This window comes from Saimiri boliviensis, chromosome 1 (genome assembly GCF_048565385.1).
Source record: "Saimiri boliviensis isolate mSaiBol1 chromosome 1, mSaiBol1.pri, whole genome shotgun sequence".
NCBI classification, from domain to species: domain Eukaryota; kingdom Metazoa; phylum Chordata; class Mammalia; order Primates; family Cebidae; genus Saimiri; species Saimiri boliviensis.
Window position 1 is genome coordinate 166,650,681 of NC_133449.1, and position 26,057 is coordinate 166,676,737.

General features: G+C 44.0%; 1 protein-coding gene across 3 annotated transcripts in view; it reads right to left on the reverse strand.

The window, feature by feature from the left end:
* Nucleotides 1-8,494: 8,494 nt before the first annotated feature.
* Nucleotides 8,495-26,057, reverse strand: part of CDC25C (cell division cycle 25C) — a 48,877-nt gene continuing 31,314 nt past the window's right edge. For 2 of the 3 annotated variants that reach the window (XM_074379945.1, XM_039472126.2), the window contains exons 9-15: nucleotides 16,647-16,799; nucleotides 15,170-15,271; nucleotides 13,402-13,464; nucleotides 11,932-12,030; nucleotides 10,949-11,082; nucleotides 10,498-10,609; nucleotides 8,495-10,329 (exon numbers count right to left, since the gene is read on the reverse strand). In XM_074379945.1, the coding sequence (XP_074236046.1) occupies nucleotides 10,177-10,329; nucleotides 10,498-10,609; nucleotides 10,949-11,082; nucleotides 11,932-12,030; nucleotides 13,402-13,464; nucleotides 15,170-15,271; nucleotides 16,647-16,799 (816 nt within the window). In that variant the 3' untranslated portion in view covers nucleotides 8,495-10,176. The remainder of the gene's footprint in view (nucleotides 10,330-10,497; nucleotides 10,610-10,948; nucleotides 11,083-11,931; nucleotides 12,031-13,401; nucleotides 13,465-15,169; nucleotides 15,272-16,646; nucleotides 16,800-26,057) is intronic. The other variant, XM_074379949.1, reaches the window with a different exon arrangement.

Here is a 26,057-nt window from a genome sequence, read left to right on the forward strand (position 1 = left end):
CCAACATTCAGCCCCGATGGTGTCATAAGGGAAGATGGAAAGATCTCTCCCACCACACTCTCCCAACAGGGTCCTGGGTGCCGCCCTGCAACTCTGAAGGGCATGTCTGCACCACGGGCCTCCTGTGCTGGACCAAGGGACAGCAGGGGTGGGGGCGAAGGAGGGCTGGTGCCCGGGGAGTCATGGGGCTTGGCGTGGAAGGGGGTGCTCTTTCCAAGGCGGCCCACCTGCTGTCTGCCAACTTCGTATAGCAAGACATTGTGGAAGCCCTCCAATAAGTAGAAAAGATTTCCTTGGACCAAAGATCACTGAGGAAGGTGTCTGGAGAGACCATTTGGGAGCCCATCCTTTTCACACGACGAACGTTTCAGAGAGCAAGCTACTCTATCAGGATGAAGCAACTAGGTAGAAACACATCTGTGTCCAGAACACAGATGTCTACCCATAAGGATAAAGGTATTTACTGGGCCTGGGCCTGATTCCCACAAGATCCCAGGATAAAGCCAGAAGCAAAATGGCTTGGAAGAATAACTAAGCAGTGCATAGAAAGAAAGAGAAGAGGGTGATGAAAGGAAGTGGAGGGTTTCATCCCCTAACCCTCTAACTCGACCCCCTCCTTACTTCCAGAGACAGCCTGGCAGAGGGCCAGCAGGGAGGGTACTGAGAATTGCAATATAAACCTCTGAGATTTATTGGCTGCTGCTTCTGAATATGGCCATCCTGCTGTGGCCTCTGGGGGGCATTTGCCGATGTAATCAGCCCAGAAAGAGAGTCATTCCAGCTGGGGGTGTAAATCACTGTTGGCAAAGCTAGGAGAGAGACATGTGGCCCTAGATAAGGAAGTAGACTGATATGGCCTCTGTGCCCTTCCCTCCCTTCTCCTGCCCAGGGGGTGCTGGTTCTTGAGCTGTAATGCACTTTAAATGGAGTTTGTCCTTCGTTTTAATCTATATCTGCCCTGCCAGTTTTACAGAAGAGCTGTAAAAGTGAACATCTGGCTACTCAGCTTTTGTACAAGGCCTGTTTTTCCCCAGCTCCACCCTACCTCCATGTGCCTTTCCCAAGCCCTCCTCCCCAGAAGGGTTAGGGAACATGAGGCTGGGGAGCTACAATTAAAGGCCTCATGATGTCAGGCCCTCCACCCCATTGCCAGAGAGAAATATGCTCCAGGCACCTCATTTTCTCTCACACCTGCTCTTACATACAGACAACAGTTGTTTTTTTTTTTTTTTTTTTTTTCCCCCAAATTGACAATACTTTAAAAAAGAAATTTATAAAGCAAAATGTAACAATTTCAGGCTGGTTGGGATGCTAGGAAAAGGCTGAGACCCATGAACCACCAAAGATGTCAGGTGGTCAAGGGGTATCTCCTCTGCCCTCCCCCTCCTCCAGCCACCAAGCCAAATCAAGTTTGGGACAGGAAAAGGGGTTGGGAAAGGACATTTGCTCAGTGTGCCCACTCTGATAGATACTCGGTGTCTATTCCAGTGCTGTCCCTGCAGAATAGAACAAAAATGCAGGGACAGGGTCAAGCTGATGGGCTGGGAACAATGACCAATCCCAACTGTAAAAGGCCAGCCTTTCCATGAGAGAAAATGAGATACCTGGTGCATATTTCTGAGTACAGGGGTAGAGAGCCTGACATCACTGGGTCTTTAATGAGGATTGGAGAAGCCTCTGCAAATAAATGTGACTCCAAGACTAATACTGACAGCCCTCCAGCACATCCTCTTCACCAACCATGTCCTCTGTGACTGCCAACACCTGCTAGATAAGCAGCATTGCCCCTTGTGGACAATGACAAATGAGCTAGCTCTTTCTACAAAGATGATGTTACTCAGCCATCATTCAATTCAATAATGTCTTTTGAGATTGATTATGAGCCCAGCTTTATGCTAGGTGCAAAATGATTAAGACACAAATCCCACCCTAGGAGGGCCTTATAATCCACTGATTGCAGCTCAAATGTCCAAAGACCCTGTATCTTATTCCACTTTCACTTGTAATCTCAATTTTCTCCTCTTATGGTCAGATCACATGGTTTCTACCAAGATTCTCTCAAGTCCTCTCTCTATTGAGCTTTAATTTCTGCTGCTATCCTAATCCAGGATGTTAGCAGTATAATAGTTAAGACCACACGCTTTACAGACTGCCTGGATTCAAATGCTGACACTAGCTGGGTGACCTTGGGCAAGTCACTTAATTTTTCTGTGCTTTCATTTCTTCAACTACAAAATTAAGGACAATAGTATCTATTTCATTTAACAGTTGTAAGGATTAAATGAATATAGTATTAAATGAAGGTGTAGACCGGGCACAGTGGCTCATGCGGTCCAGGAGGGACCAAGGCGGGCGGATCATGAGGTCAGGAGTTCAAGACCAGCCTGCTCAAAAGACCAGCCTGGCCAATATGGTGAAACCCCGTCTCTACTAAAAATACAAAAATTAGCCAGGCATGGTGGCAGGTGCCTGTTATCTCTACTACTCGGGAGGCTGAGGCAGGAGAATTGCTTGAACCCAGGAGGTGGAGGTTGCAGTGGGCCGAGATTGTGCCATTGCACTCCAGCCTGGGCGACAGAGTAAGAATCCAACTCAAAAAAAAAAAAAAAAAAAAAAAAAGGTGTAGCATTATACCTGGCATATAGCAAGAACTGAATAAATATCATCTCAGGTAGCATGCGGGAGTTAATTATTCTGTGAACTTGGCCAGCCCCCACCACCTGACCTTCTGATTTGGAGCTGGAAAAGGCACTTTTTGTTCATTTTGCTGAATACACTACGGGACCAGAGTGCTTATAGGGATGGAAACAAAAAGAACCATTTTCCACTTTCTACCTTGTCAGTTTCTTGTGGGCAGGGACTGTGTCATATTTCAATACCTGTGATACTCAGAATTGACATCTTCAGATGCATATGTTTAAAGAAATTGGTGTTTCCTTAATCTATGCCTGAACAGAATGGGGAGAAAATCCCCCATGCCTCTTACTTTATACTGCTGATAAAGAAAGGGAAATATTCCATCTTGACATATCCGTGGTTATTTGTTCCCACCCAAATCTCATGATGAAATGTAATCCCTACTGTTTGAGGTGAGGCCTGGTGGGAGGTGTCTGGATCTTGGGGGTGGATCCTTCATGAATGGCTTGGGCCATCCTCTTGGGGATAAGTGAGCTGTCACTGAGTTCACAAGAGATCTACTCATTTTAAAGTGTGTGGCACCTCCTCCCATTACTCCCTCCCTCTCTTGCTCCTGCTCTGAACGTGTGACATGTCTGCTTCTCCTTCTCCTTCTGCCATGATTGTAAGCTTCTGGAGGCTTACCCAGAAGCTAAGCAGATGTCAACACGATGCTTCCTATAAAGCCTGCAGAATCACGAGCTAAGTAAGCCTCTTTTCCTTATAAATTGCTCAGTCTCCCAGGTAAGCATGGTGGTCAGCTGGGCATAGTATTGTGGGCCTGTAGTCCCAGCTACTTGGGAGGCTAAGGCAGAGGTTGCAGTGAGCCGAGATCATGCCACTGTACTCTAGCCTGGGTGAGAGATCCTGTCTCAAAAAAAAAAAAAAAAAAAAAAAAAAAAAAAATTACCCAATCTTAGGTATTTTTTTGCTTTCTTTCTTTCTATTTGTTTTTTCTTTTCCTTTTTTTTTTTGAGATAGGGTCTCACTCTGTTGCCCAGGCTGGATCACAGTGGTGCAATCATGGCTCTCCGCAGCCTCGACCTCACGTGCTCAAGTGATTCTGCCACTTCAGCCTCTCAAGTAGCTAGGACTACAGATGCACACCACCACATCTGGTTAATTTTTAAAAATTCTTCATAGAGGGCCAGGCGCAGTGGCTCACACTTGTAATCCCAGCACTTTGGGAGGCCAAGGCAGGTGGATTATCTGAAGTCAGGAGTTTGAGACTAGCCTGGCCAACATGGTGAAACTCCATCTCTACTAAAAATACAAAAAATTTAGCAAGGCATGGTGGCAGGTGCCTGGAATCCCAGCTATTCGGGAGGCTGAGGCAGGAGAATTACTTGAACTCGGGAGGCAGAGGTTGCAGTGAGCCAAGATTGTACCATTGCACTCCAGCCTGGGCAACAAGAGTGAAACTCCATCTTAAAAAAAAAAATTTGGCCAGGTGGGGCAGCTCACACCTGTAATCCCAGCACTTTGGGAGGTGAGGCAGGCAGATCACAAGGTCACGAGATCAAGACCATCCTGGCCAACATGGTGAAACCTTGTCTCTACTAAAATACAAAAAATTAGCTGGGCCTGGTGGAGCATGCCTATAATCCCAGCTACTCGAGAGGCTGAGGCAGGGAAATAGCTTGAACCTGGGAGGTAGAGACTTCAGTGAGCTGAGATCGTGCCACCGCACTCCAGCCTGGTGACAGAGCGAGACTCCATCTCAAAAAAAAAAAAAAAATTCTGCCGGGCGCGGTGGCTCAAGCCTGTAATCCCAGCACTTTGGGAGGCTGAGGCGGGTGCATCACGAGGTCAAGAGATCGAGACCATCCTGGTCAACATGGTGAAACCTGTCTCTACTAAAAATACAAAAAAATTAGCTGGGCATGGTGGCACGTGCCTGTAATCCCAGCTACTCAGTAGGCTGAGGCAGGAGAACTGCCTGAACCCAGGAGGTGGAGGTTGCGGTGAGCCGAGATCGCACCATTGCACTCCAGCCTGGGTAACAAGAGCAAAACTCCGTCTCCAAAAAAAAAAAGATTCTTTGTAGAGACAGGGTTTCACCATGTTGCCCAGATGGTCTTAAACTCCCAGGCTCAAGTGATCCTCCAGCCTCAGTCTTCCTGTGTTAGGATTACAGGTGTGAGCCCAGTCTGTTATTTCTTTATAGCAATGGAAGAATGGGCTAATATATTCCCTTCTGTATGTCAGAGGTCAGCCAGGTCCTGAGCCGAGATTGACAAGAAGCAATTTCAAAAAAAAATTTTTTAAGGTATATTTTTTGAGACAGCGTCTCGCTCTGTCACCCAGGCTGGAGTGCAGTGGTATAGTCTCAGCTCACTGCAACCTGCACTTCCCAGGCTCAAGCGATCCTCCCACCTCAGCCTCCTGAATAGCTGGGCCTGCAGACATGTGCCACTGTGCCTGGCTAATTTCTTAAATTTTCTGTAGAGATGGAGGTCTCACAATATTGCCCAGGCTGGTCTCAAACTCTTGACCTCAGGTGATCCACCCTCCTTGACCTCCCAAAGTGCTGAGATTACAGGCATGAGTCACTGCACCTGGCCTGGAGAAGCAGTTTTTAGATCAAAAGATTTCTGTTCTATGTTGCCTTCCTGCTGAATAAATACCAGTCAGTGCAAGGGCACCAATGCTGAGCACACCCCCTACACAGCCAGCCTCATACTGAGGTCTCTAGGCTGGGGTTTTAGTGTCTGCTCTTTATCTCTCAAGTCCAAGCAACCCTTACGGCCCCAGATTTTCAAGAACTTATCATTGAGGCGCTTATAGATTTAACACCCAAAACAGTAAAAAAAGCAGTGCCAACTCTGGAAAGGCATACTTTTTTTTTTTTTGACAGGGTCTTGCTGTTATCCAGGCTAGAGTACAGTGGCTGGATCATAGCTCAATGCAACCTCAACCTCCTGGGCTCAAGCCATTCTCCTGTCTGAGCTCCCCAAGTAGCTACAAGTGCACACCACCATGCCCAGCTAAGTTTATTATTTTTTCTTTTGAAACGGAGTCTCTCACCCAGGCTGGAATGCAATGGCATGGTCTCGGCTCACTGCAACCTCTGCCTCCCAGGTTCAAGCAATTCTCCTGCCTCAGCCTCCCAAATAGCTGGGATTACAAGCATGGGACACCACATGTGGCTAATTTTTAAAATATTTTTAGTAGGGACAGTGTTTCACTATGTTGGCCAGGCTGGTTTTGAACTCCTGACCTCGTGATCCACCTGCCTCAGCCTCCCAAAGTGCTGGGATTACAGGCATCATCCACTGTGCCTGGCCGCAGCTAAGTTTATTCTTATTCTATAGAGATGCTATGTTGTCCAGGCTGGTCTTAAACTCCTGGTCTCAAGGGATCCTCCCACTTTGGCCTCTTAAAGTGCTAGGATTACAGACATGAGCCACTGCACCTGCTTTGGCATACTGTTCTTTGATGAAGTTTTGGTAACAGCAAAATCCATGAAGTGGACAGGCTCTGGAGCCATACTGTCTTGGGTCAAATCCCTACTCCACCATTAATTAGCTCTGTGATCTTAAATAAGTTACTTGGCTGGGTGAAGTGGCTCATGCCTGTAATCTCAGCACTTTGGGAGGTCAAGGTGGGCAAATAACTTGAGCCCAGGATTTCGAGACCAGCCTGGGCAACATGGCAAAACCCCATCTCTACAAAAAAAAAAAAAAAAAAAAAAAAAAAAGGAAAAAAAAAAAAAAGGCCAGGCATGGTGGCTCACACTTATAATCCCGGCACTTTGGGAGGCTGCAGCAGGTGGATCGCAAGGTCAGAGAGACCATCCCAGCTAACAGGGTGAAACCCCATCTCTACTAAAAATACAAAAAATCAGCCAGGCATGATGTCATGCGCCTGGAGTCCCAACTACTTGGGAGGCTGAGGCAGGAGAATTGCTTGAACCCAGGAGGTGGAAGTTGTAGTAAGCCAAATCAAGACTTCATCTCAAAAAAAAAAAATTAGAAAAAAAACATACAAAAATTATATTATCCAGGCATGGTGGCACATGCCTGTGATCCCAGCTACTCAGGATGCAGAGGTGAGAGGATTGCCTGAGTGTCAGAGATGGAGGTTGCAGTGAGCTGAGACCATGCCACTACACTCTAGCCTTGGCAACAAGTGAGATCCTATCTCAAAAAAAAAAAAGTTACTTAATCCCTCTGTTCCTTAATTTATCTTCATAAAGAAATGCACATAATAATGAGTACCTGTCTCATGGGCTTGTTGTGAAAATTAAATCAGTGTGTATATATATATATGAGTTTAGAGATAGTCTTGTATGTAGTAAGCACCTGAAAAATGTCAGCTACTATTGTTATTCCTGACAATAACATGAATCAAATCATATAGTCCCTATACAGTGAGAGGATATTATAAAAAATCATACTGCCAGGTGCGGTGGCGCGTGCCTGTAATCCCAGCTACTCGAGAGGCTGAGGTGGGAGGATCACTTGAGCCCAGGAGTTCTGGGCTGTAGTGCGCTATGCCGATCGGGTGTGCCTGCATCAATATGGTGACCTCTTGAGAGCGGGGGACCACCAGGTTGCCTAAAGAGGCGTGAACCGGCCCAGGTCAGAAACGGAGCAGTACAAAACTCCCGTGCTGATCAGTAGTGGGATCGCGCTTGTGAATAGCCACTGCACTCCAGCCTGGGCAACATAGCGAGACCCTGTCTCTAAAAAATCATACCAAAAAATGTTGACTTTGGGGAAAATACAGTTTTCCATAAAGAAGCCTTAGTTTTTTGTTTTACAACTCACAATTTCCACTTAAGACTACTAACACGTGGGCACATGTACATCAATCTCTTCCCATGTTGGAACTTGGAATTCCTACAGGGGCACGTGTGGGTGGGGCGGAGGAGCAGCATCTTTCCTTTGGCCATCTCCACTTAATGTAGCAGCAGCTTTCCTCTTTTCCCAAGACCTTCTGGGCTGTGAGCTCAAGGGTTTAGGGAGAAGGCCACGGAGGCAGCTTCCTTTTTTAGACAGGCAGTAGCTAGGAGTGAATGCTACAGGCTTCAGCCGAATGGCTTGGAGAATACAGCAGTGCCCTCTGCTGCGAAGCATGCACGCAGCACTCTAGGGCAAGAGCATGTGCAAACCTTGCCAAATAAAAAAATTAAAAAACCAGTCCAGCCACTCAGGCACATGCGTGGGCTGCCCTATGGCTACAACTCCCCTTCCCTCCCACTCACTTTTAAAAAGTCTCTCTGTTCCAAAACCTGGGAAGATAGTATATTTGTCTTTATTTTATCTCAGCCGAGGCTGTAGGGGGCTTTGTCCTTTTCAGTCCTGGGCTATCAGTACTACTAGGTTAATACTACTAGAGAATGACAATGTTCAGTCAATTCCACTGCCACCCAAGACCAAGTAGGGCCACACCTCACTGCAGATAAAAGCCTATTCATACTAAAAAGTGCCAAGAAAGGAAACCCTGGAATACTGCTGAAGAATACAGTTTAAAAATCTTCCTGAAGTCTAACAGATCTTGCTTTGTTTTATTCCTATCTTCATATATCACAAATCTCTACTTCCAACCATTCTAAATCTAACTTGCCTTTGTGAGATGTGAAATGGAGTGGAGAAAAGTCAAAATCCTCCTGAAGCCATATATATGGAACTTTTTTTTTTTTTTTTTTTTTTTTTTTTTTTTTTTTTTTGAGATGGAGTCTCACTCTGCTGCCCAGGCTGGAGTGCAGTGGCATGATCTTGCTCACTGCAACCTCTGCCTCCCAAGATCAAGGGATTCTCCTGCCTCAGTCTCCCAAGTAGCTGGGATTACAGGCGCCCGCCACCAGGCCTGACTATTTTTTGTATATTTAGTAGAGATGGAGTTTTGCCATGTTCACCAGGGTGGTCTCAAACTCCTGACAGCCTCATCCTCCCAAAGTGCTGGGATAACAGGCGTGAGCCACTGCTGATAGGGTACCTTTGAGTCCAACTGAGATTTGTCATCTGCCTTAGAGAATGCCTAGATACCACATGCTGCTGAGTCTGTGGGGCACTTTTAGTAACTCATACCATGGAATGATCTAGAAAAGGAAAGCCTAGGACATTGCTGAAGAACACGGTTTGAAAGACTTACCTTAATTCCAGAGCATTGATTCTTTTTTTTCCTTTTGAGATGGAATTTACTCTGTTGCCCAGGCTGGAGTGCAGTGGATTTTGGCTCACTGCAACCACTGTCTCCCTAGTTCAAGTGATTATCCTGCCTCCGTCACCCTAGTAGCTGGAATTACAGTTATGTGCCAAGCCTGGTTAATTTTTGCATTTTTTTTTTTTTTTAAGTAGAGATGGGATTTCACCAGGCTGGTCTCAAACTTCTGACCTCAAGTGATCCGCCCACCTTGGCCTCCCAAAGTGCTGGGATACCCAGAGCACTGGTTCTTAAGCCTTAGCATGTATTCAAATCAACTGAAAAGGGAGATTTTTAAAACCCAGATTTCTGAGCCCTAACCTCAGAAGTTCTGATTTAAGAGGACTGAGGTGAGGCCTGAACATCTATATTTCAACCCCAGCGATCATGGGGTGACAGATGTTGCAGCCAGATTGTCCATACAGCTGAACATCTATATTTCAAACAAGTTCAGATGATGTTGATGGTCCAGGGTCCAAACTTTGAGAATTACTGTTTTTTTGTTTTGTTTTGTTTTGAGACAGTCTTGCTCTGTCGCCTAGGCTGGAGTACAATGGTGTGATCTCAGCTCACTGCAACCTTCACCTCCTGAGTTCAAGTGATTCTCCTGTCTCAGCCTCCTGAGTAGCAGGGACTGCAGGCATACACCATCATGCCCAGCTAATGTTTATATTTTTAGTAGAGATGGGGGTCTCACCGCGTTGGCCACGCTGGCCTCGAACTCATGACCTCAAGTGATCCACCTGCCTTGGCCTCCCAAAGTGTTAGGATTACAGGTATGAGCCACCACACCCAGCTTAAGAATTACTGGTTTGGAGAGAAGCATTTTGGCCCCAGCTATGAATAAAGATGGTATGTATGAAGGAGTCTAACTTGGTGATCTCCATATACAGCTCTTCTAGGAGCAGGCTAGGCTCACAATCATATCTCTCACTCTGCAGTGTTTATTTTTCCATTTTTAAAAAAGGGAGAGGGGGAAACAATGAAGGAAAATACAAAGAAAGAAGGAAGATAACTTTTGAATAGCCAGAAGCCCAGAGAGAGAAAGAGTAGGCTGGCTTGTGAGAAGACATGAGGAGTATGGAAGAGGAATGTCAGAGTTCCCTGAACCAACACAAATCTCGATGCAACTCAAGGCTGCCGTATAGAGCTAGCTCCAGAACTCTGTCACCAGGTTTCAGCAAGCTGAAACCTTATCCATTCCCAGGCCTCGCATTTCAACAGGTTGGCAGCCTGTTAGTTTACAGACATCTTTTAACAAACTTGGGTTTGGCCGTTCAGAAGGCCTCTTTCTGCTCAGGGTTTCTGCGGTGTCTTTGGATGACCTGTTAGCAGCCAGTGGCTGGTCTGTTACCATGGGCTCATGTCCTTCACCAGAAGGGCAATTTGCTCTCGCAGCTGCCGCTCCCCTTCCTGCATTTTGCTCTGGCTTCGACACCTCAGCAACTCAGCCTTATGGTCCTGGTGATGCATAGGGCAATAGCTCTGTGGTTCACACAGCTCCTGAAAGGTAAGGGACAGAGTAAGGTATCTCTAGACTCCTAAACTCTGCCTAGTAGAGATGCTGTTGCTGGCAGTGGTTAAGGAGGAGCAGCAGTTTCTTCTCTGAGGGCTTTGCAGGCCCTGAGAATTGGGTGCTAAAGTTGGCTCCCCGCATGCCCCACTCTTTACCGTATATTCTGGAAAGAAGTCTCTGTAGCCACCTTTAAGGATATATAGCTCTGGGTAGTACAATGCAGGATACTGGTTCAGAGATCTGTCCTCTTCTCGCAGAGAACGGCACCTTTAGAGAGAACCCAGAGATGGGTGGGGTGGAAAGAAGGTCAAGATTCCAGGGGCCATTCACTGGGATCCTGCTAACCCCAAACAGGACCTTCTAATCTCACTGTGTTTGCAAAACAAGGTCCAAGTACCACCACCCTTCCTCCTTTCCTCTACTGTGGCCTCATTCTCAATCCCTTTTCCTTTATTGCTCCAAACTTTTGAATTTTAGAATGTCTTCCTTCAACCTCCCTAACATTCTTCAAACTATAGAATCCAGTCAGTCTCCGTCTGAACTGGTCTGGGAAGTCCAACTCAAAATCCATTTCCATCACCCGCCCTACCCCATTTAGACACTCACATTCGGGGGCCCCTCTCTGAGGAGAATTCACAGTGGAACACGATGATTATTCTCTTCTGGGTGTCCAAAGGGACAATGGGCTTCTTTAGAAAGAAGTTAAATAGTTCTTCCTGACTATACAAGTTTAAGGCTCCCTGTAGAAAAATAAATTTTTTTTTTTTTTTTGAGACAGAGTTTCGCTCTTGTTACCCAGGCTGGAGTGCAATGGCGCCATCTCGGCTCACCGCAACCTCCGCCTCCTGGGCTCAGGCAATTCTCCTGCCTCAGCCTCCTGAGTAGCTGGGATTACAGGCACACGCCACCATGCCCAGCTAATTTTTTGTATTTTTAGTAGAGATGGGGTTTCACCATGTTGACCAGGATGGTCTCGATTTCTTGACCTTGTGATCCACCCACCTTGGCCTCCCAAAGTGCTGGGATTACAGGCTTGAGCCACCGTGCCCAGCAGAAAAATAATTTTAATAAGCATTTCCTCAAGGGTTTATGGACAGTGCCATTACTTAGAAATGACTGGGATACCAACCTGGGATATTTGGACCAGAAAAGCTGGATTATAAGCATCCTCAGGGCAGGAGTCTAAGTATATCTCTGTATATACCCTGAATGCCTGGCACAGAGGTTGGTATGTAGTAGATGCTCAATAAATGTTCACAGACCTGAATCACTGGAAGAACAGGGATCACTGCGAGGAATGTTCATGAATAGTGTTTGCAAAGTGCTTCAGGCCTTGGATTAATGTTTTTATTTCTAGGTAGGAGCCCTTGGCTCCTACAGAAAAGAGAGATATTGATCTAAGAGAGAAAGGGAAAGTAAGCTGCTTAAGGTATACAGAATTAAAACAAGGAGGACCTCAGCCTTGATGTGCTTCAAATATGTAATATTTGTCCCAATTCTAGAGTTCATAAGCCCCTTTGTCCACAGACTCTTCTCAATAAAGAGCTACCTCCAGCCCTCCCCTACTAATGGCCAGAATGTGGTCTCACCTGGATGTGTCCTCCCAGGTACTCATATGGATAGCGACAATCAATGACATAAAACTTCTCAATCAGACCCTGGAACTTCCCCAACAGTAAGGCAGCCACCTGCACAGAAACAATGACTGAATACTCCGCTCACTGCCACTCTGAGGGAGAGAGGGGCCAATGACACAGTTCCTTACTAGCATATTCCTGTTAGTCACCTGGGATTCCACTGTATGTCCAGCCTCCAAAGTCATCCCATATTTGACATGTGACAGTGGTTCAGCCCTACCCACAAAAGAGAATACAACAGGAAGTGGCCCTTTTAGAGAACCAAAATACCTGGCATTGCCAAGATACCATGGAAGGAAAACCATATTCAGGCTACCCCTCTAGGGTCAGGCATGGCTGGAATCAGCCTCTCAGGAGACGTCCAAGGACTTCTGCGGTGGCAGAGGTAGCAGCTAGAGATCTCAAAATTGCAGGAAGAGATGCAAAATGGTTCCCTACCCACCATCATAAAGGAAGAAAGTAAGTCTTTGAGGAAAGGCTATGGAAGGAAAAGGTTTATACCTAGAGGAAGAAACTGAAGCAACTTGTAAAAGTGTAAATTGGTTCAGCTTTTCTGGAGGGAACTTTGTAAATGCATAAACAAATAAATGTAATTATGCTTTGACCCAGCAATTTCTAACATCTTAAGTAAACAGGAAAAGTACACAAAAACGTAGGCACAATGAGATTAATCTCAGCATTGTTTTATATTATCAAAATATTAGAAATAACTTCAATATTCAATAATAGGGGGTTGGTAAAATAAATTGTACATGCCAGTAGAATAGAGCATTATATAGGCATTAAAATGATGATATAGATGTCTTATTATTGATACAGAAAGATATCTGTGTCTTACTAAGCAAATTTCAATACTAAATGTTCATCATGATACCATTTCTGTTTTTCTTTTTTTCTTTTTCTTTTTTTTGAGATGGAGTTTCACTCTTGCTGCCCAGGCTGGAGTGCAATGGCACAATCTTGGCTCACCGTGACCTCCACTTCCCAGGTTCAAGTGATTCTCCTGCCTCAGTCTCCTGATTAGCTGGGATTACAGGTGCACACTACCATGCCCGGCTAATTTTTTTCTTTTTAGTAGACATGGAGTTCTGTCATGTTGGCTAGGGTGGTCTCGAACTCCTGACCTCAAGTGATCCGCCTGCTTTGGCCTCCCAAAGTGCTGGGATTATAGGCGTGAGCCACCACACCTGACCCCCTCCCTTTTTTCTTTTTACAATAATTATGTATCATTTGTTTAACTAAAAATGAAGGAGAAAGAAGAGCGGGGAGAAAAAGGAGTCCTTTAATATAGCTTCAGTTGAATAAGAAGCCTATGTGAGTGAACACAGTGAAAGAAATACAAATGGAAATGGGAATTTTAGGGACAGAACAGACCAGATGGTAGCTTATGTAACCAGTTACCATCTCCAGAAATCTGCTTACTGTTTCTGGGTTGACATACTTCAGATCTTGGTGTTTCCCTGACACGGTTGGCAGTGCACATACCTAGAAATACACGAGAGCTGAAATAACAGCAAGTATTACACACCCAATTTTGAGATCAAAGACCCTCATTTTGTCCTCCTTTCCAAATGACTCTTTTTTTTTTTTTTTTTTTTTTTTTTTTTTTGAGACGGAGTTTCGCTCCTGTTACCCAGGCTGGAGTGCAATGGCGCGATCTCGGCTCACCGCAACCTCCGCCCCCTGGGTTCAGGCAATTCTCCTGCCTCAGCCTCCTGAGTAGCTGGGATTACAGGCACGTGCCACCATGCCCAGCTAATTTTTTGTATTTTTAGTAGAGACGGGGTTTCACTATGTTGACCAGGATGGTCTCGATCTCTTGACCTCGTGATCCACCCGCCTCGGCCTCCCAAAGTGCTGGGATTACAGGCTTGAGCCACCGCGCCCGGCCTCCAAATGACTCTTAAAACCTCAGAGGCCTTCAAAAAAATCAGTGGTCTCTATAAAGCGCATATATATCAAGTCTATTTCTAATCCTAAAGAACTCATCAAAGATGTGTACAAAGTTGTAGATTTCTCTACAGATATGTTCATCTTGGTATCATTCATAAGAAAAAAATTGTAAAACTAAATATCTTACAAGAAGGGATTTATGAAAAAATTATGAGCAGCCAAAACAATGAAATAATATGGAAATATTTAAAATGATGAAATGGGCTGGGCATGGCTGCAATCCCAGTGCTCTGGGAGGCCAAGGAGAGAGAGAACTTCTTGAGGCCAGGAGCTTGAGGCTGAAGTGAGCTATGATCATGCCAATGTACTTAGCCTGGGCAAAAGAGCACGACCTTGACTCTTAAAAAAGAAAGAAAGGATGAAGCATAACTGCTTATTAATATGAAAAAAGAGGCTGGGCGCGGTAGCTCAAATCTGTAATCCCAGCACTTTGGGAGGCCAAGGAGGGTAGATCACAAGGTCAGGGGTTCAAGACCAGCCCGGCCAATATGGTGAAATCCTGTTCCTACCAAAAATACAAAAAATTAGTTGGGCATGGTGGTGCGCACCTGTAATCCCAGCTGCTTGGCAGGCTGAGGCAGAAGAATCACTTGAACCGGGAGGCGGAGGTTGCAGTGAGCTGGGATCACACCATTGCACTCCAGCCCGGGTGACAGAGCAAGACTCCATCTCAAAAAAAAAAAAAAAAAAAGAAAAGAAAAAGAAAAAAGATGCTCAGATGCTCGTGATATAATTATTAAATGACAGTACAGATAACAAAACAATATAAACTATTTTTGTGGAAAAGCAAAAACTCTTTTTTTTTTGTATATGCGTTTGTAAAAACACAGAAAAAAATGTGTAAGAATATATACCTTCTGCAATTACACAGGCAATGGGGAAAAAAAGAATATATACCAAGCAATAATTACCCTGGTTAAAAAGTCTTGGATAAATTTCTTCATTTCTACTTTTTTCTGTAACAACCAAGTATTATTTACATAATTTTAAAATATGTTTTTAAATAGAAAAAAGGTAAAAGTCTCATACTTTCCCCTTTGTTCTGGATTTTCCCAGAGAATAAGAAATATTTTTTCACTGTAAAGACTTAGGGCCTGTATCTACCACTAGAGCACTGTCAGGTTATCAAAGAGTACTTGGTGAAGATGTGTAATTACACTGAGCATTCTACGCACACAGAGAAGATTCAGATCCAAAATGACTCACTGAAATACAGGATGGGTGTAACCAAACTCACCTTGGAAAAATCACCAATCAGATGGTCCTGGTTAGAATCTTCCTCCAGCATCTCAGTGATATTAATGTCACACAGAGAGACTGTCTTCTTTAAATGTAAGCCCTGAAGATGACAAGATTCCCACCCCGCACCCAATCCTCATGTTAAAGGTTTTAAAACCAGTGGATGGAGCGGGCATGGTGGCTCACACCTGTAATTCTAGCTACTTGGGAGGCTGACATGGGAGGATCACTTGAGCCCAGGAGGCCAAGGCTGTAGTCAGCTACGATCACATCATTGCACTCCAGCCTGGGTGATGGAGACTCTGCCTCTAAAATAATAAATAAATAAACAGGTATCCCAATACTTTGGGAGGCCAAGGTGAGAGGATTGCTTGAACCCAAAAGTTCAAGACCAGCCTGGGAAACATAGCAAAAATGCATCTCCACAAAAAATACAAAAATTAGCCAGGCGTGGTGGCACATGCCTGTAGTCCCAGCTACTTGGAGGGCTAAGGTGGGAGGATCACTTGAGCTCGGGAGGTTGAGGCTGCAGTAAGCCGAGATCATGCCACTGCACTCCAGCCTGCGTGACAGAGTAAGACCCCATCTCGGGAGAAAATAAATAAATAAATAAATATGTTGATTTCCTAAAATATCCAAAGATATCTAGAATTTTAATTTTTTTCTTTTATTGTTTTTTATTAGAGATGGGATCATCCTATGTTGACCAGGCTGGTCTTGAATTTCTGGCCTTAAGTGATCCTCCCATCTATTTAGAATTTTTTAAAAGTTGGGGATGGTAAAAAACAAAGGCTAACTTTTTTTGGAAGTTGCTTTCCACAAAACCAATCTGCTATATGATGTTATTTCTCTCAGACTGCATATGACACAGCAGTAAAATATCCATACCAAAGTTCCCTTATATTCTTTCAGATCTGAAGAAAAAGGGTTGGGAAGACAGTATGATGACAATATTTCTTTTCTTTTTTTTTTTTTTTGAGACTGAGTCTTGCTCTGTTGCCCAGGCTGGAGTGCAGTTGCGCAATCTTGGCTCACTGCAACCTCCGCCTCCTGGGTTCAAGCAATTTTCCTGCCTCAGCCTCCCAAATAGCTGGGACTACAGGCACATGCTCAGCTGAGTTTTGTATTTTAGTAAGACAGGGTTTCACCGTGTTGCCCAGGCTGGTCTTGAACTCCTGTGCTCAGGCAATCCCCCTGCCTTAGCTTCCCAAAGTGCTAGGATTACAGGCCTGAGTCACCACACCCAGCCGATGGCAACATTTCTGAAAGTACAATATAGATATACTTTATATATCTATGTTACACACGTATTTCACATGTGGATACAGATGTAGAAAAGACTGAAAGGTGTTAAGAACGAAGAGGAAAAAGTAAACATAAAGAAGAGGAAGACAAAAAAGGCATACTAAAGCAATCCTCACACCAGAAAAGCAAAGACATGAGATGAACAGATTTTCATCTTAAAAAGTTCTTACCTTCCTGAGCTTTCCTTGGCCAGAAAAATACTTTTTTTTAACTTTATCTGGCATTGCGTTGTCCTTGCCTTTGTCCACCTGCTTCAGTCTTAGCCTATTCAAGTTCTCTGGCATGGAGGGGGAGCGATATAGGCCGCTTCTGTTCACCAAGGCCTGTTTGGGAATATTAAACTCTTCAGTTCTTAATCCTCCAAGTGTGTCTGCAGACCAGCAACATCAACATTTCCTGGGAGCTTTTTTGAAATGCAGATTTTCAGATGTTAGGCCATATCCTAGACCTATTGAATCAAAATCTGCATTTTAACTAGATGCCCAGGTGATTTCTCAAGTTTGAGAAGCCCTGGGTAGGCAACCTGTCTTCATAGGCCTATTCACATCTTCCTACTTGGACTGCATGATATTCCATCTCCATGGACGTTTTAACTAGCCAAACCAAATTCTGCAGCTGACTGCCTTAGATGTACCAGTTTTTGTAGCAGAAAGCAAACACAAGCTCAGACCCTCCAGCTATGTGACCAAAAAAACCCAAATAAACATAAGTCCATTTTGTCTCTAGGATTCTAGGACTTGACAATAAGGATTTAAGGACCTCAACAAACCAAAAGATGAAAAGCCAAGAAAAATAGCAAAAGAAGCATCATGCAAGAAAAAAGGACACACTAAAATCAAATAGCATGACCATTATAGGATTGATATTATGAATCCTATAGTACCAGTGAAGCCCATCAGGGAAAAAATGGCTCAAATGTCATGAAAAACCAGCTGTGAGAATTGCTTACAGGAACAGACGAAAGTATAAGAGGACAGATAGACTACTGTTTATTTGAAAGGCATGGTTTGGGTGCTACATCCAAAGTCAAGAGGACCTATCAAATGACCTCTGATAACAACTTCCAACTAATCCACAATCCTATCCTCTGGTCCCACATACCTTGAGATCTCTACCTCTAGCCTAGAGAATAGGCAAAAGCTCCTTCTCTAAAGCCTTATCTCACTACCTGTTAAGGACTGACTTAGGAGGGGGCAATAAAATAAGAGAGCCATAACTGGAAGGCAGCTTGATTATCAATGGTTTCTGGAAGAAGAAAATAGGAATAACATTTTACATTGTAACAACTATGGATATTATGCTGTTTACCACACACATGGTTCTATCTCTTGCTGGTGGTGCCAGCTGATGGTACAGTCCACATTACACTTCCCAATATTCTATACCTTTCCCCTTAGACTCCTCCCAAACATTGCCCTATGCCCCCATCCACCCTACCCCCTAGCCAATGATAACTGGACTATATTGCTGGTTGAATACATCTATTTAGTGGTCTAGAATAAGGAAAAATAATCTAGGCCAATCAGGTTCTCTCTCAGTAGCCTAACTTGGAAGATGGAGAAATAATTATGCAGTAGCAGGAGCCAAAGCCCAAAAGGAAGAAGCCAAGAGATGCAGTCAAGGCCAGGAAGCCAGTGATGCATGAATGGAGAAACCAAAGGTAGGGTAAAAAAGGAGATGTGGTGAGGAGCTGAGGAGCAGGGTGCCTTGTCTCCATGACAGACGCGACTTCATATAACTTCAATTTTCCTGAGAAGGCAGGGGAAAGCTAGAAAAGAATTTTAAGAGCTTCTCTAGAATACACCACAATAATTATGCTAAGAGCCATATTATTAAGAGTTTACAATTAATTAACTAATTGAAACTTATCCTTTACTTTTTGAGACAGAGTCTCACTCTGTCCAGACTGGAGTGCAGTGACACAATCTCAGCTCACTGCAACCTCCAACTCCCCAGTTCAAGTGATTCTCCTGCCTCAGTCTCCAAGTAGCTGAGATTACAGGCTTGCGCCACCACGCCCAGCAAATTTTTGTATTTTTAGTAAAAATAGGGTTTTACCATATTGGCCAGGATGGTCTGTCTCGATTTCCTGACCTTGTGATCTGCCCGCCTCGGCCTCCCAAAGTGCTAGGATCACAGGTGTGAGCCACTGTGCCCGGCCTTTTTTTTTTTTTTTTTTTTTTTTTGAGGTAGGATCTCGCTCTGTCACCCTGGTTGGAGTGCAGTGGTGGAATCTTAGTTCATTACAGCCTCTGCCTCTTGGGTTCAAGCGATCCTCCCAACTCAGCTTCCAGAGTAACTGGGACTAGAGTGGTATGTCACCATGCCCAGCCAATTTCTGTATTTTTTGTAGTGACGGGGTTTCGCCATGTTGCCCAGGCTGGTCTCGAACTCCTGGGCTTAAGTGATCCATCTGTCTTGGCCTCCCAAATTGCTCGGTTTACAGGCATGAGCCACCAAACCTGGTCTGTATCCATCTTTAAGCATAGCATCCAATAAATTTTTGCCCAACTCAAGGTCACAAAAATTTTCTCCTGTTTTCTTTAGATTTTTTTTTTTTTTGAGACAGAGTCTCACTCTGTCACCCAGGTTGGGGTGCAGTGGCACGATCTTGACTCACTACAACCTCTGCCTCCCAGATTCAAGTGATTCCCCTTGCCTCAGCCTCCTGAGTAGCTGGGATTATAGGCACTTGCCACCACACCTGGCTAATTTTTATATTTTTAGTAAAGATGGGGTTTCATCATGTTGGCCAGGCTGATCTTGAACTCCTGACCTCAGGTGATCCACTGGCCTCGGCCTCCCAGTGTTGGGATTACAGGCATAAGCCACCGTGCCTGGCCCTTCTTCAGGTGTTTTATGGTTTAAAGTTGTAGATTTGGAGCTATGATCCATTTTGTGTTAATTTTCATATATAAGGTAAGGTATGGGTTGAAGTACTTTTATTTTTTAACATAGGATTTCCAGTTGCTCCAGAACAATTTGTTGAAACGACTATACTTTCTCCATTTGATTATTTTGTATCTTGGTTGAAATACCAATTACATATGTGTATAGGCCTATTTCTCAAATCTCTATTCTGTTGTGCTAATGTTTTAAGTTTTTGGTAGCTATCATGCTAATAATTAAGGTGATAAACGTCTTCATATAGTCCAAGGACAAGACATTAAAAATAAATGATAGCAGAAAACTACTTCCACAAACAGAAACAGCTACTTCAGCAGCCAGACATGGTGGCTCACACCTGTAATCCAAACAATGTGGATGAATCACTTGAGTCTAGTAGTTTAAAACCAGCTTGGGCAACATGGTAAAACTGTGTCTCTACAAAAAAATATAATAATTACCAAGGGGTGGTAATGTGTGCCTGTAGTCCCACCTACTTGGGAGGCTGAAGTGGAAGGATCAATTGAGCCCAGGAGGCCGAGGCTACGAGGCTGCAGTGAGCTGGGATCATTCCACTGCATTCCAGCCTGCTGGGTAATGGAGTGAGACTCTGTTTTTTCTCTGGAAAAAAAAAAAAAAAAAAAAAAAAAAAGAGCAAGATACTTCTTTCCTATACATTTATATGAAAAGAAATGTCAACTTATTGCAAAGAATGTAAGTGCTAGGTCATGGAGAGATGATGAAGATGGTACTTTAGTTCTGTCTAGCTAGTTAAAAGTTTCCCAGTTCCGAGAAGCTGATGTGGGAAGATCCCAGGATCATTTGGCTTAGATCACTCAACATCTACCCATTTTCAATCTTTAAAGAAGCACTAGACACTTTCCAAATATGGGAGTATTTATTTATTTATTTATTTATTTTGAGACGGAGTTTCGCTCTTGTTACCCAGGCTGGAGTGCAATGGTGCGATCTCGGCTCACCGCAACCTCCGCCTCCTGGGTTCAGGCAATTCTCCTGCCTCAGCCTCCTGAGTAGCTGGGATTACAGGCACGCACCACCATGCCCAGCTATTTTTTTTGTATTTTTAGTAGAGACGGGGTTTCACCATGTTGACCAAGATGGTCTCGATCTCTTGACCTTGTGATCCACCCGCCTCGGCCTCCCAAAGTGCTGGGATTACAGGCTTGAACCACCGCGCCCGGCCTATTTATTTATTTTTGAGACAGAGTTTCGCTCTTGTTACCCAGGCTGGAGTGCAATGGCGCGATCTCGGCTCACCGCAACCTCCGCCTCCTGAGTTCAGGCAATTCTCCTGCCTCAGCCTTCTGAGTAGCTCGGATTACAGGCATGTGCCACCATGCCCAGCTACTTTTTTGTATTTTTAGTAGAGACGGGGTTTCACCATGTTGACCAGGATGGTCCTGATCTCTTGACCTCGTGATCCACCCGCCTCGGCCTCCCAAAGTGCTGGGAATATGGGAGTATTTAAACACCGAGAAAGCCAAAAAGAAGAGAGGGAAACTTATCAAACTAGATTCAACCTGCAGATTTTATAAAAAGGCTTAATTGAATAATTTATTATTTTATAAACTGAAGCAGCATCACCATTTCCTCATGGCCGACACACTCTTCAGTATACATAAGCCAGCCTGGCTTCTGCCTACACCACTCTTCTGCTCTCGTCAAGGCTACTGACAATCCTCATGTTGTAGCATCTCACAGTCACTTCTCTAGCCACATTATCTTTCTGAACCTCACACCTGCTGCCATTGAGTTGGCTGCTCCATTTTTATTGGCTTCAACGGCACCTCCTACTCTTTTAATTATTATTATTTTTTTTGAGATGGAGCCTCCCTCTGGTACCCAGGCTGGAGTGGAGTGGCACAATTTCAGATCACTGCAACCTCCACTTCTGGGTTCAAGTGATTCTCCTGACTCAGCCTCCCAAGTAGTTGGGATTACAGGCATGTACCATCACCCACCCCCTCCGCCCAGGCTAATTTTTGTATTTTTATTTACGTTATTTTATTGAGACAATGTCTGGCTTTGCTACCCAGGCTAGAGTGCAATGGTGCTATCTCAGCTCACTACAACCTCTGCTTCCCGGGTTCAAGCGATTCTCCTGCCTCAAACTCCCAAGTAGCTGGGATCACCAACATAGGCCATCATGCCTGGCTAATTTTGAATTTTTATCTTTTAATTATTATTTTTTTTTAATTTTGTATTTTCAGTAGAGACAGGGATCACCATGTTGGCCAGGCTGGTCTCAAACTCCTGACCTCAAGGGATCCACCTGCCTCAGCCTCCCAAAGTGCTAGGATTACAGGCGTGAGCCACAGTGCCTGGCCTAGTTCTTTATTTCTAGTACAGGCAACTCCTACACTAGAAGAATCATGATGCTTCTACCTCTGTGCCCTCTCCTCTGCTCCTCAATTTTCTTTGTTAGGCCCCCTTACCTATCAAACCTCTAATAGATTCTGGATTCATCAGGGCTAGGTCCTGGCCCTTTTCTCTTTTATCTCCTCTCTCTAGCCATAAGTAATTTGTTTTTTTTTGTTTTTTTTTTGGGGGACGGAGTTTCGCTCTTGTTACCCTGGCTGGAGTGCAATGGCGCGATCTCGGCTCACCGCAACCTCCGCCTCCTGGGTTCAGGCAACTCTCCTGCCTCAGCCTCCTGAGTAGCTGGGATTACAGGCACACGCCACCAGGCCCAGCTAATTTTTGCATTTTTAGTAGAGACGGGGTTTCACCTTGTTGACCAGGACAGTCTCGATCTCCTGACCTCGTGATCCACCCGCCTCGGCCTCCCAAAGTGCTGGGATTACAGGCTTGAGCCACCGCGCCCGGCCAGGTAATTTCTTCTACCTACGAATTTAAATTTTCACTCTAAGTTAATGATTCCTAAATTTCTATCTTTAGTCAAGACCTCTGCTCTGACTTCCAAATTCACATTTGGAAGCTTGATGCATTTTGAGTACCTACTAGGTGACGCAGCAATGAACAAAAGAGTAAAAGAGACAAACAAGTAAATGAATAAATATACTCTTTACTTCTTTCCATAGTAATAAATGCCATAAATGAAAAAATAAGGAAAGATGAAAAGAAAAACATAGGTTTGGGAAATCTGTCAGGAAAGGTCCTTATAAAACATATGTGCAGAGATGAGACTGAAATAAGGTAGAAAATCATGTATTGCCTTGGGAAAGAATGTTCTAGGATGAAGGAGCAACAAATGCAAAGGCCCTGGGTGAGAATAACAAGGCACCCAGTGAGAGAGCTACATTTAGTATGGTACCTTTTTTAATTTTATTTTTATTTTTTGAGACAGAGTCTCACTCTGTCAACCAGGCTGGAGTGCAGTGGCACGATCACAGCTCACTGCAAACTTGACATCCCAGGCTCAAGTGATCCTCCCACCTCAGCCTCCCAAATAGCTGGGACTACAGGCTTGCACCACCACATCTGGCTTTTTTTTTTTTCTTTTAATAGAAACAAGGACTCTTTTTGTTGCCTAGGCTGGTTGCGAACTCCTGAGCCCAAATGTCCTCTTGTCTTAGCCTCCCAAAGTGCTGAGATTACAGACATGAGTGAGCCACCACACCCAATGGTACCATTTTTAGAAACCTCAAAAACTAATTTAAACAATACTAAAAACCATAAACCAACTATACCTAACAGACATCTATAGAACACTCTACCCAACAACAGTAGAATATATATTCTTTTCAAGTACACATGGTACATTCTCATAATAGACCATATGCTTGAAAAATAAATAAGCCTCAATAAATGTAAAAGGATTAAAATCACACTAAGTATGTTCTCTGACCACAATGGAATAAAATTAGAAATCAATAACAGAAAAAATCTGGAAAATTCACAAATTTATGAAAATTAAATCAGCTGGGTGTAGTGGCTCCTGCCTGTAATCCCAGCATTTTGGGAGGCTGAGGCAAGCAGTTCAGGAGTTCAAGACCAGCCTGGCCAACATGATGAAACCCTGTCTCTACTAAAAATACAAAAAATAACCAGACATGGTGGTGGGTGCCTGTAGTCCCAGATACTCAGGAGGCTGAGGCAGGAGAATTGCCTGAACCCAGGAGGCAGAGGTTGCAGTGAGCTGAGATCATGCCACTGCATTCCAGCCTAGGAGACAGAGTGAGATTCCATCTGGAAAAAAAAAAAAAGGCAAATTAAATAACACACTTGTTAATAACCAATGAGTCAATGAAGAAGTCATAGGAAAATCAGAAAATACTTTGAGATGAATAAAAATGAAGATACAAATACGAAAGCTTATGGGATGCAGCTAACATAAGGCTTAGAGAAAAATTTATAGCTATAAATGCCTATAATAAAAAAGAATATCTCAAATCAATTACCTAAATTTCTACCTAAGAAGAAACTAAACCCAAAGCAAGCAGAAGGAAGGAAATAAAAACGATTAGAGCAAAACTTAAGAGAATAGAAAAACAACCCAAAAGTTGGTTCTTTGAAAAGATCAGCAAAAATTGACAAACTTTTAGTTAGCCTGACCAATAAAAAAAAAAGAAAGTCTCAAGTTACCAAAATCAGGAATGGGAAGTGGGACATTGCTACCAACCTTACAGAAATAAAGGATCATCAAGAAATATTAATGAATAACTGTGTGCCAACAAATGAGACCACTTAGATGAAATGGACTAATTCCTAACAATACAAAAACTACTAAAACTAGCCAGGTACAGTAGTCTTAGCTTCTCAGGAGGCTGAAGTGGAAGAATTGATGGAGCACCCAGGAAAGGCAACATAGTGAGACACCACCCCATTTCTAATTAACAAAACAAAACCAAAGACTGAAATCACCACCACGTAGGATGTATCCTAGAAATCTAAGGTTGGTTTAACATCTGAAAATCAGTCACTGTACCCCATCATATCAATAAAATAAAGGACAAAAACTGTCTGATTACTTAACTGTGCGCACTGGGAGGCTAAGACAGATGGATTGCTTGAGTTCAGGAGTCTGAGACCAGCCTGGGCAACATGGTGAAACCCTGTCTCTACAAAAAAATACAAAAATTAGGGCCGGTCGCGGTGGCTCAAGCCTGTAATCCCAGCACTTTGGGAGGCCGAGGCGGGTGGATCACGAGGTCAAGAGATCAAGACCATCCTGGTCAACATGGTGAAACCCAGTCTCTACTAAAAACACAAAAAAGTAGCTGGGCATGGTGGCGCTTGCCTGTAATCCTAGCTAGTCAGGAGGCTGAGGCAGGAGAATTGCTTGAACCCAGGAGGCGGAGGTTGCGGTGAGCCGAGATCGCGCCATTGCACTCCAGCCTGGGTAACAAGAGCGAAACTCCGTCTCAGAAAAAAAAAAAAAAAAAAAAAAACCCACAAAAATTAGCTGGGTGTCGTGGCACATGCCTGTAGTCCCAGCTACTTGGGAGGCTGAGGCAGGAGGATTGCCTGTGTTCAGGAGGTTGAGGCTGCAGTGAACCATGATTGTACCACTACACTCCATCCTGTGCAACAGAGTGAGACTCTGTCTCAAAAAAAAAAAAATGACAGATTAATAGACAGAAAACTAGTAAGCATATAGATGTGTACAACCATATAAATCAACCGGAGCTACCTGACATGTATAGAATACTCCACTCAAGAATAGCAGACTATATATTTTCTTTTTTTTTTTTTTGAGATAGAGTTTCACTCTTGTTACCCAGGCTGGAGTGCAATGGCGTGATCTCGGCTCACCGCAACCTCCACCTCCTGGGTTCAGGCAATTCTCCTGCTTCAGCCTCCTGAGTAGCTGGGATTACAGGCACACGCCACCATGCCCAGCTAATTTTTTGTGTTTTTAGTAGAGACAGGGTTTCATCATGTTGACCAGGACGGTCTCGATCTCTTGACCTTGTGATCCACCCACCTCGGCCTCCCAAAGTGCTAGGATTACAGGCTTGAGCCACCGCGCCTGGCCAGCAGACTATATATTTTCTAAGGTACACTAAACATATACCAAGATGTTCTGGGTCATATTCTGGACCATAAAAACCAATCTCAATGCATCTAAAAGGATTTAAGTCATATAAATCCATGGAATAAATTCAATGAAATTAAATTAGAAATCAATAACAGAAAGATCCTCAAAATATTTAGAAACTAAACAACAGGCTTCTAAGTAACCCCTACATCAAAAAAGAAACCAAAAAGGAAATTGGAAAGTACTTTGAACTGAATAAAATTGAAAATGCAACATATCAAAATTTGTGAGACAGAGCTAACACACTAAATATCCATATTTTGAAAGATCTCAAATCAATGAACTCAGCTTCAATTTTAACATTAAAAAATGAAGATCAAAGAATGCAAAGATTACAGTGCAAAATTAATGGAATAGAGGCCGGGTGTGGTGGCTCAAGCTTGTAATCCCAGCACTTTGGGAGGCCGAGGCGGGTAGATCACGAGGTCAAGAGATCGAGACCATCCTGGTCAACATGGTGAAACCCCGTCTCTACTAAAAATACAAAAAATTAGCTGGGCATGGTGGCGCGTGCCTGTAATCCCAGCTACTCAGGAGGCTGAGGCGGGAGAATTGCCTGAACCCAGGAGGCGGAGGTTGCGGTGAGCCGAGATCGCGCCATTGCACTCCAGCCTGGGTAACAAGAGAAAAACTCCGTATCAAAAAAAAAAAAAAAAAAAAAAAAAAAATTTAA